Source organism: Parambassis ranga, chromosome 9 (genome assembly GCF_900634625.1).
Source record: "Parambassis ranga chromosome 9, fParRan2.1, whole genome shotgun sequence".
In the NCBI taxonomy this organism is placed as follows: Eukaryota; Metazoa; Chordata; class Actinopteri; family Ambassidae; genus Parambassis; species Parambassis ranga.
The window spans coordinates 14613592-14628309 of NC_041030.1; the positions used below are offsets into that span (position 1 = coordinate 14613592).

The 14718-nt window shown below is 43.2% G+C and overlaps 2 protein-coding genes across 2 annotated transcripts; one reads left to right on the forward strand and one right to left on the reverse strand.

Annotated features, from left to right (window-relative positions):
• Positions 1-28: 28 nt before the first annotated feature.
• ndufaf2 (NADH:ubiquinone oxidoreductase complex assembly factor 2) lies at positions 29-13708 on the forward strand. The gene is made up of 4 exons (XM_028413348.1): positions 29-227; positions 9167-9256; positions 10258-10298; positions 11817-13708. Exons 1-4 carry the CDS (start codon positions 113-115, stop codon positions 12057-12059), a joined length of 489 nt encoding a protein of 162 aa, XP_028269149.1. The 5' UTR covers positions 29-112; the 3' UTR covers positions 12060-13708.
• Positions 12946-14695, reverse strand: smim15 (small integral membrane protein 15). Its single transcript, XM_028413349.1, has 2 exons — positions 14597-14695; positions 12946-13617 (listed from the first exon to the last, which is right to left on the reverse strand). The coding sequence occupies exon 2, from the start codon at positions 13595-13597 to the stop codon at positions 13376-13378; it is 222 nt and encodes a 73-aa protein (XP_028269150.1). The 5' UTR covers positions 13598-13617; positions 14597-14695; the 3' UTR covers positions 12946-13375.
• Between the last annotated feature and the right edge of the window lie 23 nt (positions 14696-14718).

The following is a 14718-nucleotide window of genomic DNA, read 5'->3' on the forward strand; positions in this document are numbered from 1 at the left end:
AAAGAGTTTGTTAAAGCACTTCCTGGATCACGGACACTTGCATAAACAGAAGAGTGAGAGGGCAGACAACTGAAAGGGGGTACACAGTACCTGCCCAGAACCTCCCAGAAAGATGAGCAGGTTTTCGGGCCTTCTGCGGCGTACCTTCGGAATAGTGCGCGAGCACGTCGGGACAGATCACTTGGGAAATAAATATTACTTTATCCCAGAACAGAAGTCGTGGACAGGTAAAGACTTGTGCTAAAATTAGACAGTAGTGGTTCTGTTTACACTTCTAGGACCGGAAAACATGGTATATATCAGTATTAATAATACTGATTTCAAGACTGATTTCATAATAAGGCAGTTATATTGTATATCACATTAAATCTTAAGGCTGTGATCCTATTTACTCCCATTAACTGTTAGATATATTGATAGATCCCCGGTGGAAAATAGTTATTAGGTCTTTTGTTTTCACGTAGCAGCCGTTACTTGTTCAGAATCTTTCAGAGTACTGCTGTGTTTACTGGATTTCGCATCAGCGTGTCTCTACAAAGTGCTGCTGTAGATATGACTTTACCTTTTACCCTTTCACCCGTGTAATATTGTAAGGCTGTCACTAGGGGGCGTATCCGTATCAATAACAACATTTATTTTGGAGTCTTTAATCACATTTCTGTAATGCAAGTCATGCCAGTAAAGTTTTTAATGATAGTAGTCAGAACGTGGTGCTGAGTTTCAAAGAGGAGACTCCTTCACTGTAGCAGATGAAATGATTACTTGTCTGTGATGAGGATTTATAAAGAGGTCATATATCCCTACTGAGACATGGCAGTGCTTCAGTGTGTAATGCTCAAGCCAAGCAGTAGAACTGTGTCAGGCTAATCCATGGTGGGATGCCAATGGTGTCCTTCACTCTCTGTCTCTGACTTAAAAGGCCAAGGACGTGCTTGTTGGCCCTTCAAACTCAATAGCCAGGCTTACTGTGAATCCTGTCTGGGATGGTAAGGTGTAGGCCGTTTACAATGACTCACCTCAGCTACGGGGCATGGAGGTTTGTTGGCATGCTAGCATAAACATAAGGGTTTGCAGGGAGGAGATACTGGCACAACTTACTTTCACCAACATAAAAATGCCTGCATCTAAGTTTGTTTTGAGGGGAATATACATTGTCTGAGATTTGTCTTTAGCAGTATTCAGGCTATTAAGCCCACTCTTCATTTACTGCCTTAAATATCATCAGCAGCCATTATACATGTTACACATACAGATGATAGGCCACAGGTCAAAGAGCAGAACCTGTGTCTGCTCCAGACATGATAGTGCCACACATATTTGTCTTATTACTAAGAAAGGCTTTTTCAATAATTAGTGTGCCTAAATGTGTAGCAAGCTAGATAAGGTCAATAATCCACTACCTTAATATAAATGGTAATCATGCAGTGAATAGATGACACTAAGCTGTTTTGTTTGTTTTGGGGGAACTTCTGCAAGCGTGCTTTCTTTTCGACTGAACTTGACTTTGTGCTTCACCTTTTCTCAGCAGTTTGCAAGGAAACTTGCACCCACCTCATATTTATAATTCATTATAAGGCTGCTCCTCCACTCCGGGCTGTCAGACTATTCAAATGAGACATCACAGAAGCCCATTTTCTATCATGCAGGCTACCATATTCACTGTCCCATCATAATGACTGACACTCTAGAGAGGCTGGTTAACACATAGACTCCTATATCATGATAACATGGAAAGAAATATATGGCACACACATTTGTGTCTTCATCTCTTTTTTAGTAACGCACCTCGTCCAGCCTTGTGGAAATAATGCAGATGCATTATTCAGTCCATATGTCTTGCTAAAGCGAGCTCCTTTTGATCTTAAACTGATAGGCCAAGCGTGGGCTCAGGGCCTTAAGGCATGGACCGCAGGGCTTTCCACTTCAGCACATGAGTAGTGGGTAGGTGAGGAGTCTCTTTCTTTCTTTCTTTCTTTCGTTCTTCCTCTCTCTCTCACGTTCTATCTGACCACTTCTGCAATTCATTTGTCCATCCCTAGTGCTCCATCCATCTTTATCCATGCTTTGCTGCTCCCATTTCTACCTCTCTCAATCTGTTAACTTTAGAAAACTGGGGCATAGGCAATCTTAACAGCCAGAGGTAGGCTCCATGTTATTAAGATAATGGTGGCTAAGACAAAAGAAAAGGAGGAAACAACTTTTTTGTTTTTTTATGGGTCTGGCCTATCGGATTTAAACAATCTCTCCTTCAGTTGTCCTTTTTTATTTGTCTTTATATCGTCCTTGCTTCCCTTTGCCCCTCCTCTTTATTGCCGCCTCTGGATTTTCCACCTTTGAAGTAAGTCCAGTGAAGATTTCGATTCAAAGCAGTGAAGTATTTCAGCAGTGTGGAGGGCTAGACCCAGCAAAGAGCTTTCTAACCCCCCTCTCCTCAGATGCTGTTCCTCATCAAAATGAAAAGGCCTGGGTCTGAAGTACATGCCTTGAAAGAGAGAATCTCTGTCTCTGTCTTTACAAAAGCTCCAGATATAAAAGCCTACCGTGTGCTGCTACCTCATAGAGAGATCTATGCTATAGGCTGGGGAGGCCCAGTGATTGTTGTCTGAGCAGGGCTACAAGAGAGCCACTGGCAATCTGGCCACTGGTCTTAGAAGGTCTCTGCCTTGGTGTTGTAGCCATAGAGCTGAAAAGAGAATCTATATTCTCTTCTCTTTCTGTTTGCGTCTGTCCCCCAGGCCCAGCTCTGCCTCACACTGCATGGGGCGCCATGTCATGCTGCCCAGATGAAAGCAAAGCATTCTGTGGATGGGCTCATTCGTCTTCAGCAGTGGGCCTGCAGCTTTGACGCCTGCCTTCCCTCCCTTTATTTAGGAAGAGAGGCGCACTGACATTATCGGCCGCTGCAGGCACATTTGAAAATAATTGCCTGTATGATTGCTATTTTTCTTACCTCTTTGAGGAGGTGTTGCCTTTGTCTTGGAATCAATGGCTGCTCAATACTGGACAGGGGAAAGGCAGTTTCCTTTCATGTCTCAGTGAAAAGGATGTATTTTTAGCGCTATTCATTTTAGCAGTGTGTGCCACACAGTTTTAATCTATTGGTCCTTTCCACTGTGTGGAGAATGGAAGAGATTCAGGGGTTCTTCAGAGGTGTGCCACGCTGTTGCAGAGAAAAGATGCATTGACTTGTCGTCCTATCACTATCCCTCTTCTCTTTGTCTATTATTTATTTGAATCCCCAGTTCTGTTCTATGAAGTGAAAAACTGAAAAGGCCTCAGTTCTGCTATTTCAGGATGGGTGACTCTGGGGACTGAGGGAGTAGGTGTGTGCGCTTTTGCATGAGTATGCATGCATCTGTGATTGTCTACATGTGTTTATGTGGCCTGACAACTACACACTGCGCGTGTTTGCATTTGTATCAGCTTTGTGTTCAGAAAAGAAATCTACAATTGTGTGTTTCCTCTCCACTTCATGCCCTAACACACTTAACACAACAACAGATGGCTGTGTGTCATCAGAGCGTTGATTCAAGGCGTATATTTCCATGGAAAGAGTCACAGCGGAGAGCGACGAGAGTCCAAATGGCTGTTTATTCTGCCACAAGTCATCCCTAGGGTGTAATGAAGGAAAGTCTATCCTACAGTAGGACACCAAGTCAGTGTTTACCACGGAACTGCGATGTCCAGAGCCGCTACAGTAAATCATGCTAATTGATCAGCAGCTTTGCTATGCATGGGGTTTAAATGAAGGTTGTTTAATCATTATAGGATTTAGCTCATCTTGCTGTCTACTGGTTGCCAAGTGTGTATTTGTATGTGTGTCTGGTGGTGCATCATGGAGTGGCTTAACTACTTCATTAAAAAGGCATTTGAAAAGATAGATGCTGAAAATGAGAAATGGGCACATTTATTTTCAAAGGCAAAACATTTCAAATGGGCCTAGATCCAATATCAGTGGTTTAGGCATTTTGCAGAGCCATTAAACACTGCTTATCTACAGTAGATCTGTATCTGTATACATTTAGGCTGAATATGAATTGTTTCCACATCCTGCACACTGATTCGTTGTTTGAATGGTACGCAGGCAATGATGCCAGCAGTCAGAAGACAACAGATTAATCAAACAGATTTCTCCAGGTCTGTACTTAATTCACATCCTGTGCCTCTGTTTGGTTAGAGAGCTAGCAAGATGTTTTGACACCTTAGGGCTCTTTGTCGGTCGGAAGCTCAACCAGGAAGACTGACAGACAGACAGGCCGACACGCAGGCACATCTCCTGGAGCCTGCCGCTTCTTATTCCATTCAGAATATTTTAATAGAGCGGACAGGCAGAGAGAAATAAGGCAAAAGAGAAAAAGATAAGGCTGAGGGAGACTCAGGGAGGGTGGAGAAAAAGGTGGGGTACAGAAAGTGAGTGACAAAGAACAAAGGGGATGCTGACATATGGGGTGAAATTATAGAGTGGGGGAAGAATGGAGAGAGTAAAAGTGAAAGGAGGGTTTCTGACAGAAAGAGGGTGAAATGAGTGGGTGGAACAGGCAGACAGATAGAGGGGGTGAGAGAGAAGGTGGGGATAGGTTAATGGAGAGAGAGAGTGGGGGGGACAGAAGGTGCAATGGAGGAAAAAGGAAGGGGGTTGGATGGGAGTGATGGAGGTGAATAGAAAGGGGTGGACAGCTCGGTGTATGGACATCACACGCATGGGAATCATAGGAGCTGCTGAGGAAAGACGGGGGTCCATATCGCTCTACAGACTCACAAAGGACACTGACTTCCTGCCTCACTGTGACCCTTTTGAATAAGCCACCGGGCAGAGAGGAGACTTAAAGAGGATGGGTGGTCTTTGGCAGAGGGGGCACAAGTATCTCCTCTACGCTTAACTGTGCCCGCTTTTAGTTAAAAACAACACACTGGGGAAATCAAAGTATTCTTTTCAGTATGTTATTACCTCGATATGAATTATTCTCCTCTGCCTTGAGTTGCTCAAGCCTCAGCGGGATCGACAGCAACAGGGACAAACAGAATGAGGGCTGAATAAAACTGAACAGCAGCAGCAGTAGGCCTACTTTACACCTAAGCTCCTCCTCTCACCAGAACTGAACAGAACAACGACTGGCCTTTTCCCTCATCCCGCATCACTAGGCTCTGGGCTAATGGGTAACCATGGTTACAGGCCTCACACATCCCCATCATTTTTTTTCTAGGGGAAGAGATTGGAGGCAGGGAAAGAGAGGGAGAATGGGGTGAGGGGAAGAGGGTGTCCATATTGGTACCTGGCTGCCCTGTATCACCGGTGCTTATCAGATCACTCCATCTTCATAAGCTATCCATTACAATGCATGCATGGGTCCCCCATCCCTCTCCAGCAACACAGCTCAGCTGGAGAGGAATAAACTAGGATCAATCCAAGCGGATAGGCTCACTGCTTCAGGACGGCTTTTTGTTCCACCACATTGTCAGGCCTATAACTCTGCTGAATGCCATTGGGTTGCAGTTGGGAGCTTTTGTCTTCAATGCAATCTGTTATTGTCTCTCTGTTTACTGTGAAGAGTATGAAACCAGTTGGGATCTGATGCAGACGGCTCACTCTGTTGTGTCCTGTCGGAGTTTTAAGGACTTTCCTTACCCGGATGTTGCTAATCGAAGTGTGTTCCCCTGACATCTGCGTCTGTAATGGAAAACAGAGTGCAGTAGAAAAGCACACTCAGAAAGAGATGGCACAAGATGCCCGGAATGACATTGTGGAGGTGAAAAACCTCTCAGGTCGCCCTCAGCAGTGCTCACCTGGGATCTGATGTGTGAAGTTGGGGGTTGTGTGTGTCTGTGTGTACGTGTGTTGAAGCAGGTGATGGAGTTTAGCGGGGTGTGTTCAGGGTTCAAAGAGCAACCCTCGGAGCGCATCATGTCTTATTTTAACGAATGGGAAGGATTGAAGTGCGACTGCCACGGCAACCCCTCACCCATCCTGCTTCTCTGTTTCCTCCCTCCCTTCCTTCCTTTCCTTTCCTCTCCCCTCCCCCTCCCTTCCCCCCAGTTCCACAGCTAGGCTCACAGATGAGTCGTACTCAGACAGGTGAGATGGCTCATGAATATGTATGCTGTGGGATTTCATTCCTCTCACCGCTGGCCCCTCCCCCTTTCCAACGCAGTGCTGCGTTTGTCCTTCACGGTATGAGGCAGCGTCCTCGCTCCTGTCCCTCAGGTTAATCTGCCTGCTCTCTAGCCAGTTATGTGTGTGTGTGCGTGTGTGTATTTGACTGGTAAGTAGGTTTCCCCCTTGTGAGTGATGAGAAGGCAGACCTGTCACAAGAGGGCCCGCAGAGATCGAGAGCTCCTAACACCCTTCATACCTCTCTTTCTTTCTCAAGGTGGGGAAGAAGGTGGGTGCGGGTCTGAACTGTGAAGCAGAAAGATGGCTTACATCCAGTTTGATGACTGTATGTGTCAGGAATCCTAAAGTGTCGACTATGAAGCTAGGAATACACTTTTCACTTAGTCGATCATTAGAAAAAAATATGCCCACTGTACGTGTAATCACCAAATATATCATTATTTTTATGGGTACATTTTCATAATGCACACATTTTATTGCCTTCATCAATTTGGTATATCAAAAAGTCAATACTTTGGGTTTTTAAAACGTTTTTCTTTAAATCAGATTTTTAAGATACAAATACATTTTAACGATATTGGACCCTCACTTGTGACTTTTATTATATACTGTTATGACATTTAAACATTTGTAAATTTTCATTTTTTTTCAATGTAAATTGAAATGATATTGTTTTATAACACTAAACATCACTTGAAGGTCTGAATTAGAAGTGTGGAAATTGTGAATTTTGTTTTTAATGCTTGTTTTTGTTTCTGGTTTGTGCTATTTTAAAAAAAAAAAAAAAAAAATTGTACAGTGAAAACATCGAGATGAATTAGCAATTATACTTAATGGTAATTGCAGGCGGCCCCCTTGAGGTGAAGAATCAGTATGCAAAAAAAATATGCAAGGTCAGCTAATTTCTGCTACATGAAGCATTCTTTAACATTCCAGTTCTAATACTACTCATTCTTACATTGGTTTGTGTGAGGTGATTTCTTTGTTGTAAAAGAAAGTGAAGCCTTGGTCTGTGAGTTTTTTTTTTCATGGTCGTCCCAGATTAGAGATTACCAGGAGAAGAAGACTCACCCCCATCAGACTGACAAGCCTCCTCCCAATGTGTATGTGGTGGGAGGATCAGCCATGTTTCATAAATATATGTACATACTGTATTTGTTATTCAAATCTAAGGATAAAAGCCATGGTGGAAGGGGTTTAGTCATGCTGCAAAAGCAACAAGACAAGAGGAGAGCCATGTTGCAGTGTGACAGAGAATAAAAGGGGGGAAATGCAACCTAACATAGAAGCAGAGAAAAAAGTAGGTTCCTTTCTTTATGCTTATTAGCTAGGCATTAGCTACAGCTAAGCACATTGCTTGTGGGGACTGTAATATAATTGTGCCACTTTAGTTTGCTGCCACCCACACCCAATGCAAATATGGATATGATCTGTTTATAATTAGCATACCTGTTAAATGTATTTGTTAGTATTGCCTAGAGAATGCAGCTTTTGTTTGCTGGCAGTTGTTTTTTTTTTGTTGTGCTTTCAAGGGGGGTTTTTTAGTAAACAATTTCTCAGAAGACCTTTTTAAGGCATACATATAAACAAATGTGATGATCATATAATGCATTTGTAGCAGCTTTGCAGATAAGGTGAGAAAATGCAGTGTTTTGTTAGACCTGGATATCACAAAAATAAAGCTGCAGCAGAGCCGGTGCCTGTGAGGCCCTATAGTGACAATCTAGTGGGAGCCAACGCAGAACCAAAGCAATACTAGCCTAATTAGCTGACCTGATTACTATATAGGCTGGATAAAGTATGGGAAGGAGTCATCCTCATAAGACATAATTACAGAACAGCACATGTTTGAAAAATGCTTTTGTCTTCATTGAAATTAGTTTTAAACCAAACAAACAAATATATTTTAGTTAAGGAAACGGAAGCAAAGCAACTGCACACTTAGCCCCTTTTTCAGAGTACCATCATTTATCCATCCTATGTGCCATACCTATCTGTTATGGCTGAAGTAAACATTAAGGCCATCAGTCTGCAGTGTGCATGGAGGTGGTTGCCTCCATTTGTCCATGTCCAGTCAGCTGCAGAGAAACTGTGATGGAATCCTGACAGATTGTCTGTGTTTTGGAGCGTGTTGTTTTCCTTGCCCATCCATTTCTCTCCTTCTAGCCATGTTTGCCATGCATCATCACTCTCCCTCTCCCTCTCCCTCTCCCTCTCTCTCTCCATCCTTCTACCCTTCTCCTTCCCTGCTTCATCATTTGTCAGAGGGATGGAAGCAGTAGATAGACATCCTGCTACCTGTGAGGAGAAACTATGGAAACGCAGCAGTTGTTATTAGTGAACACTGTATGACGTTCTGTAGCAACACACAAAGACACAACGCAACTGGGTGTTTTTAATTGTCTTGTTCTCTCCTATTCTGTCTGTATCTTGCTATGCGCACCCCCCCATCCCCTTTCTGCCTTCGTCTCCATGTCATTGTGTGCCAGCCAAACTTGTCTAATCAGCAGATTTGACCAAAATAATTGGCGGTGGCCTTGCTGCTAGCGAGCGTCGTGCTGTATACAGATAGGGAAAGGAGCACTTAATATTCCACGCAGCTCGTGCCTCTCCTGTTCTCTGTGATATCTGACCTCTTTTGTCTCCTGCTCCGCTTGATGTTGATTTTGGAGGGCATTCTTAGCCAGAGCGCTGTGATTGGAAGAGGTTGTCAGTGAGGGGGGCTGTGGTTGGTTGGGTTAAAGGGAGGCTGATTTGCATAAAGGCTTAGCCCAGATTTGGAGCCACTCAGCGAGATCTGAGGAGAAGGGCCCGAGGGCCACGAGGTAATCATCCATGGCCTGTCACAGCACTGTCATCCCTCTGTGTATTTGTGTGTGTCTGTGTGTCTGTCTGTTTCTGTGCGTCTGTGCGAGCGGGAGACAGAGAGCATTGTGTCTGCACCTCTTTGTGTTTGTTTGTATTCCTTTGCATTTTGTATGCATCATTGTTGAGCATCTCCATCTCACTCCTGCTTCCTCCCTGCTTTCTTTCTTTTTTTTTTCCTTTCCCCAGGAAGGCATGTCCGTGCCAAGCGGATGGTCATAGCGGCCAATCCTACAGAATATGAATATGTGGAAGGCAGCATTCCGATAGAGTGGGATGGTAAGTCTGAACTTCACGGTCAAATACTTTAACTGCTATCACACTAACATGGATAAATGACAAAGTTAACAAAAGAGCTATCCAGCAGAGTACACAAAGTGCTGCACAAATAAAACAGAACGCCAGATTCATGGCTGCATCTTTTGGGGCCTTGGCTAATCCATTGATTTTCTTTTTTTTTCATACTGCATGATGGGATGGGGGGTTGGGAGAAGCGTATTCATGAGTTTATCAAAGATGCCTTCTGCTGGTGTTATACAACCGTACCATAAAATAGTGTTTCAAATTTCTTACAACTGGATACAAACTGTTCCCTCTGTCTCAGACTGGTTTTATCCACCTTAAACCCCTCATCCTGCTTCGCCCCATCCCTCATGCATTTTCATCAGGATGCAAATAAGAAAGGGATAAAAGAGGCCCAGAATCCCTGTGCTAGCTGGAGGAAGAGTTACAACATCTCTCTCTCTCTCTCTCTCTCTCTCTCTCTCTTTCTCTTCTGGATCCTTTTAACCTGCTCTGCTGTGCAGCCAGCTCAGCCAAAATAGAGCTTCTTATAAAGAGAGAAAAAAAAAGATGACAGACAGACACAGTTCTACTTGGGAGGAAAAAGAAGGACAGAGGTATTGATGAAGAATGACAGAGTGTGTACTTTCAAATTCAAATATCAGAGCAGAGCCTCCCTTTCTCTTCTGAGACGCAGCACACAGTGGCCCTGCTCTGCCTCGACTAAAGCGGTATTAATGTTTTGAGTTTACTATGTGCATATCTCTGCATGTTTTCCCTATAGTTTGCTAAGTGAAATGAAACAAAACAAGCCCTGGATAAATTCCCACAGCTAGCTTGGTTACTCAGTAGTTTCACCGAGCTCCTGTAGTGCCCTAAAAACTCAGTGATGCTATAGCTGCAGCTTTTAAATATGACTGCAGGTTTTGTTTGTGCAGCGTATGTTTGTGTGGGTGTTCTCACTCACTTTTTTCTTCCTCCTCTCCCTCCTTCTCCAGCTTGGATCCGAGGCAAACGGAAGGAGCCCCCCACCATGGAGGTACGTCTCAGCCCCCCCCCTACAGCTTCCCTGCTGCGCTGATGGTTGGACTCTTGGGGACTGGTTACAAGGGAGAGAAAGAAGCAAAGATGGAAAGCAAAAAAAGGCTTTGATTTGTTTTATCTTACAGTTTCGAACAGAATCCAGAGAACTTTGGGGGACAGGTGTTAAAATAAACAGCAGCTGAAGCACATTGATGGCGAGACTGAGAGCAAAAACAGCCTCTGAACAAGGGGCTCACTGACACCATGTCCTAGTTTACTTTTTTCCAGCAGAAGCCTGCATCTCGGCTTTTTGTGTTTTATTTCTGGCAGTCTCCAAGATGGGAATGGCGAAGCAGTGCAGTTTTTCCCCTCGTGCACCTCTCACTGGGTTTATTGCTCTTTAAATGTGAGAATGCTGGAAATTATTTGGCCAGTGAAATGTGGGTCTATAGGAAATCCCTTGGAAGGCCAATACCCAGGCACTCTTTCTATCTCTCTGTCCTTTCTGCCTGCCAGTAGCCAATGCCATCCCCTGCCTCTACTGCCAGAACATTCTCTTCCAATTTTCTGCCTTGCGTCTGCCCAATAGCTGCCATCGACAGCTGGACAGTGTTGATGTGGCCAAGGCTTCACTCCCAGCACATTACCCTTCCCCTTGTCACGCTCCCTCTCTTCGTGGTCCAAGCCGACATAAATTGATTGGATTAAATCCTGTCATTAACAGGCTGGAAAAGCAGCTCAGTATGTTTGTCTCCCTCCCCAAAGCAGGGCTTTTTGGCCACAGCTCTCCCCTCTCTTTTCCAGTCCTACAGCACTGCCAGCACACAACAGCATTATGCCCAGTCCTCCCTTCCTTTTTGGCTCCTTGTGCTAGGGCGAGGCTAACATCACTGGACACTAGTTGTGGCTCAAGTGGGTAACTATTCCACCGGTGGACTGCTTTCAGTTTATAATTGTTTCCATGAGCTGGAATGGTTGTTTACATTGTGAATGCCTCCTGTCATGTTAGTTTACCAATCCATTCCAAGTACTACATATTTAACCAGTTTATTGGACCGGTATAGGTTAACTGGATACACTTGTTGTTTTTCTAGTGAATGTCCTACTTCATACTCAACAGACACACACAGTTGTTCCTGGAAACTCTCCACTGCAACTTCTTCCACTTTTCACTTGTGAGCAGCTGATGCTGCCGAACAGAGACAGTTCATTAAGCAGTGCAAATTGTCAATGCTTTACTTTTGCAGGACAGTTTGGAGGTTGCAGAAAGTCCTCACAGACGTATTTACTACATTTATGAGGAAGCTCAAGCAGCCATAGTGGGCAGTGTTGTAATCTAACAAGTGTTTAGTGCTTCACGGACGCAGAAAATACTATTACCATTTTTGCTACAAATCATTAAATGCTGCATATCTGCAAAGCACTGACAAAGGGTATACAAAACAGTACACAAAAAGTGTTGTGTGGCAAAAAGGGTCCTTTAAAAGTCTGCAGATACCCTTAACATGTATGTATCCATTTGTGTATTTTCTAGGAGGTGCTGAAGAATGAGTCCAGTCGAGAGCACATCAAGCTGAAGGCCAAAGAGGTGGAGGAAAGAGATCTCGCTTTACAGGCTAAGGAGTACGAAGAAGGTCTGGTAGCAACTCCTGCAGGGACTATGGCCAAGGGCCATGCAGCTGCCACCAGCTTCGGCAAGGAGGAGATCAGTGAGCACCCTACAAGCACTGCTAACACGTTCCAGCCAGGGTCCTGGGCGCCCACTTCCAAGAAATAGACTGAGACATCCACACAGACTGAATACCACTGTACAATAATACAATCCACAAAAAACACTTCGCCTTAAAAAAAACAGCATTTATGAAGCTATGATTTATGAACTTGGATGTTGCAGTTAAAAACATGCTGCCAGTACATTTCTTCTAAATGTTCTTGAGTGACAATAACCTGGGAAATGAAACTTCATACAAAGAGGAAAAGAGATGTGCTAAATGTCTTGGTCCACCTGTCTGCTCTAAATGCCTATTTACAAGCTAATAAGTACTTAGAATTTCAGTACCTAACTATAAAAGCTTCAATCCCAGTGAGCCTTTGAATGCTTTGTTTTATAACACTGAGTCATAGAGAAACTAATTCATTTTTACAGTAATAAACAGAAAAAGGACTATAAACCTGAATACAAACCTTTGTAAACACATCTAAATTAAGAACATACAGTGTATAAAACACAAAAACCTGAAAACCTAGCCAAACCTCCCTTCAAGTTAACATTTAATAAAGGCACATTTGGCAACAGGTTAGTCTTTTACAGCTGTTAAATTTATTTTTCCTCTTTTTATGATTTACCTTTCTGAGCTGCAAAATTTCTGTTTCTGGAAATGTATATTTGGTTGTTACTTCATCTACATACAGTAAAAATGAAAGCCAAGGGTGGGTCATTGCAGATGCAGGAGTATTTCACCTAAATTCACTAGTTGCATCATGGCTGTACACACTACTTCCAAAGATGGTACAGTGCTCCCAGTTTTTGCTTCATTTGTTAGAATTTATAGATAGTTATTGCGGTCAGCACACTGGGATAATTACAAGTTCTCTGGATGTTGATGGATTCAATACAATTATTTTTTTTTCTATTTCTCCAATATAAAATCCATAGAGAGAAATTTTCTTATCAACCATGAAAACTTTATTAATCAGAAAGTAATCATTTGGATATCTTCCAAAAATTTCCAATATACTCATTACATCATCGATTCAGCAGAACAGGATGCCAACAATGGAATGCAAGGTGTTGCAACAGCTGCACAATATAACAGTAGATCTCTGCAGAAAAACATCATACAGATGACCACTGTGCTCTTGCTGACCAAAGTCCCACTGGGACAAGCCTCCTCCGGGCAGTACTGTCCATCTCAGCACTGTTAGGCCCAGCGTCCCTCCTCCTACCTTGGACACAAGAGGAGTGGCCCTGTGTTGATGACAGTAGGGCTGGGACAAGAAAGGGCACCGTGTGTCAGTATTTGGAATAAGGAGGGCAAGTGAGCATGATGGTAGCTCGTCCTCATTTATGCCCTCGTCCTACCCCTCCCAGGCTCATTCTTTCTTCCTCTTGGCCTTGGCTATGTTTTCCTGACGTTTCTGTTTTTTCTTCTGCTCACGGTCACGCGCTTCAATCATCTTGGCTAGTTTCCAGGACAGCAGTGCACTGGCAATGAAGAGAGGGGTGAGAGCCAGTATGACAGTGGTGAGGAAACCATAAGGGTCTTTGGCAGCCCACTCCACCACATACTCAGCCCATGCTCGGACGTCAATCATTCTTTTCAGTGACAAAGAACCTGCAAAGGAGCACCATGGCAAAAAGCAATGAATAACCAAATTTATATGGAAAATATATTAATAATAAAGCAAAGGCAAAGTTCCAATGTATGTCTGTGGACTGACACTTTGATACATATTTGGCTGTAAATAATGTTTATACTGTTTATTTTTCCCATTAGAGGTATATCATATACCTCTATAGTATGTGGAGTGCCTGTATATTGCTGCTGTGACAGCGAAATGTCCCAGCTTGGGATGAATAAAGTACTTCCATTCTATTCTATATGTACAGAAATAAAGTTGGACTATTATCCAATACTGAAGATTCAAAAGCAACTGATCTGTGTTAAAGAGGATTAACAATCTTTGATAACTAACAAAACATTATTTAAATTCAGCTGAGTTTACTGTAATCCTCGGGAGCTAAATATTACATATAATGCCAAACTGAAAAACATCTTGAGTTGTTTCGATGTTTTCGTTTGACAAAGTAGTTAACTTCGTCTTTATATATTCTAATTAAATGTACAGAGGACATGTGCTATATAATTACGCATTTGTCTCATAATTATGGCGTAAAACAGTAACAGACTTTGTAATTAGCAGGATTATTTATAGTTAATTGCTGCGATCAGCCGTTGTTTCGCTAATGGTAGCCACAGGCTAACTAGCCTCAGCCCAAGTAGCAATTAGCATTAACTGTAGTCATAACTCGTTGTATATCACTTATTTAGCTACAGTCTTAAACTAACAAGCGACGCAAACAAGTATAGCCCGTCTGCTGCTGGGTTCAGATCTCAATTTCTTTGATGAGGAGAAATTCTTATAGATTATAATTGTCTTTCTGCTACTGCTAGCTAAACCTGCCAGCCATATCGGCCTAACTTTCGGTAGCAGGAGCACTAACTCTCGGCTTCACAGAGCAATAGCAATGCATACGAATATTACTAAAGACCTATGACATGTACTTTAAAATCAAAATGCGTAAACACTTACCGAAGTGCAGAGATCTGTGGTTATATCCACGAATAACTGCCTGCTCCTCCCTGTTTCAGAAGTGTCACTGGTGTGCTCCCAACTCAAGCGGCATTCACGTAATGGCTGCAAAATCGGAAAAA

Excerpts from the sequence above, each read along its gene's own strand:
- ndufaf2 (XM_028413348.1), top strand. The coding sequence starts at position 113 with ATGAGCAGGTTTTCGGGCCTTCTGCGGCGTACCTTCGGAATAGTGCGC. Across the intron at positions 9,257-10,257 it reads CATTCCGATAGAGTGGGATG|CTTGGATCCGAGGCAAACGG; the intron begins GTAAGTCTGAAC and ends CTCCTTCTCCAG. Across the intron at positions 10,299-11,816 it reads AGGAGCCCCCCACCATGGAG|GAGGTGCTGAAGAATGAGTC; the intron begins GTACGTCTCAGC and ends TGTATTTTCTAG.
- smim15 (XM_028413349.1), bottom strand. The coding sequence starts at position 13,597 with ATGATTGACGTCCGAGCATGGGCTGAGTATGTGGTGGAGTGGGCTGCC.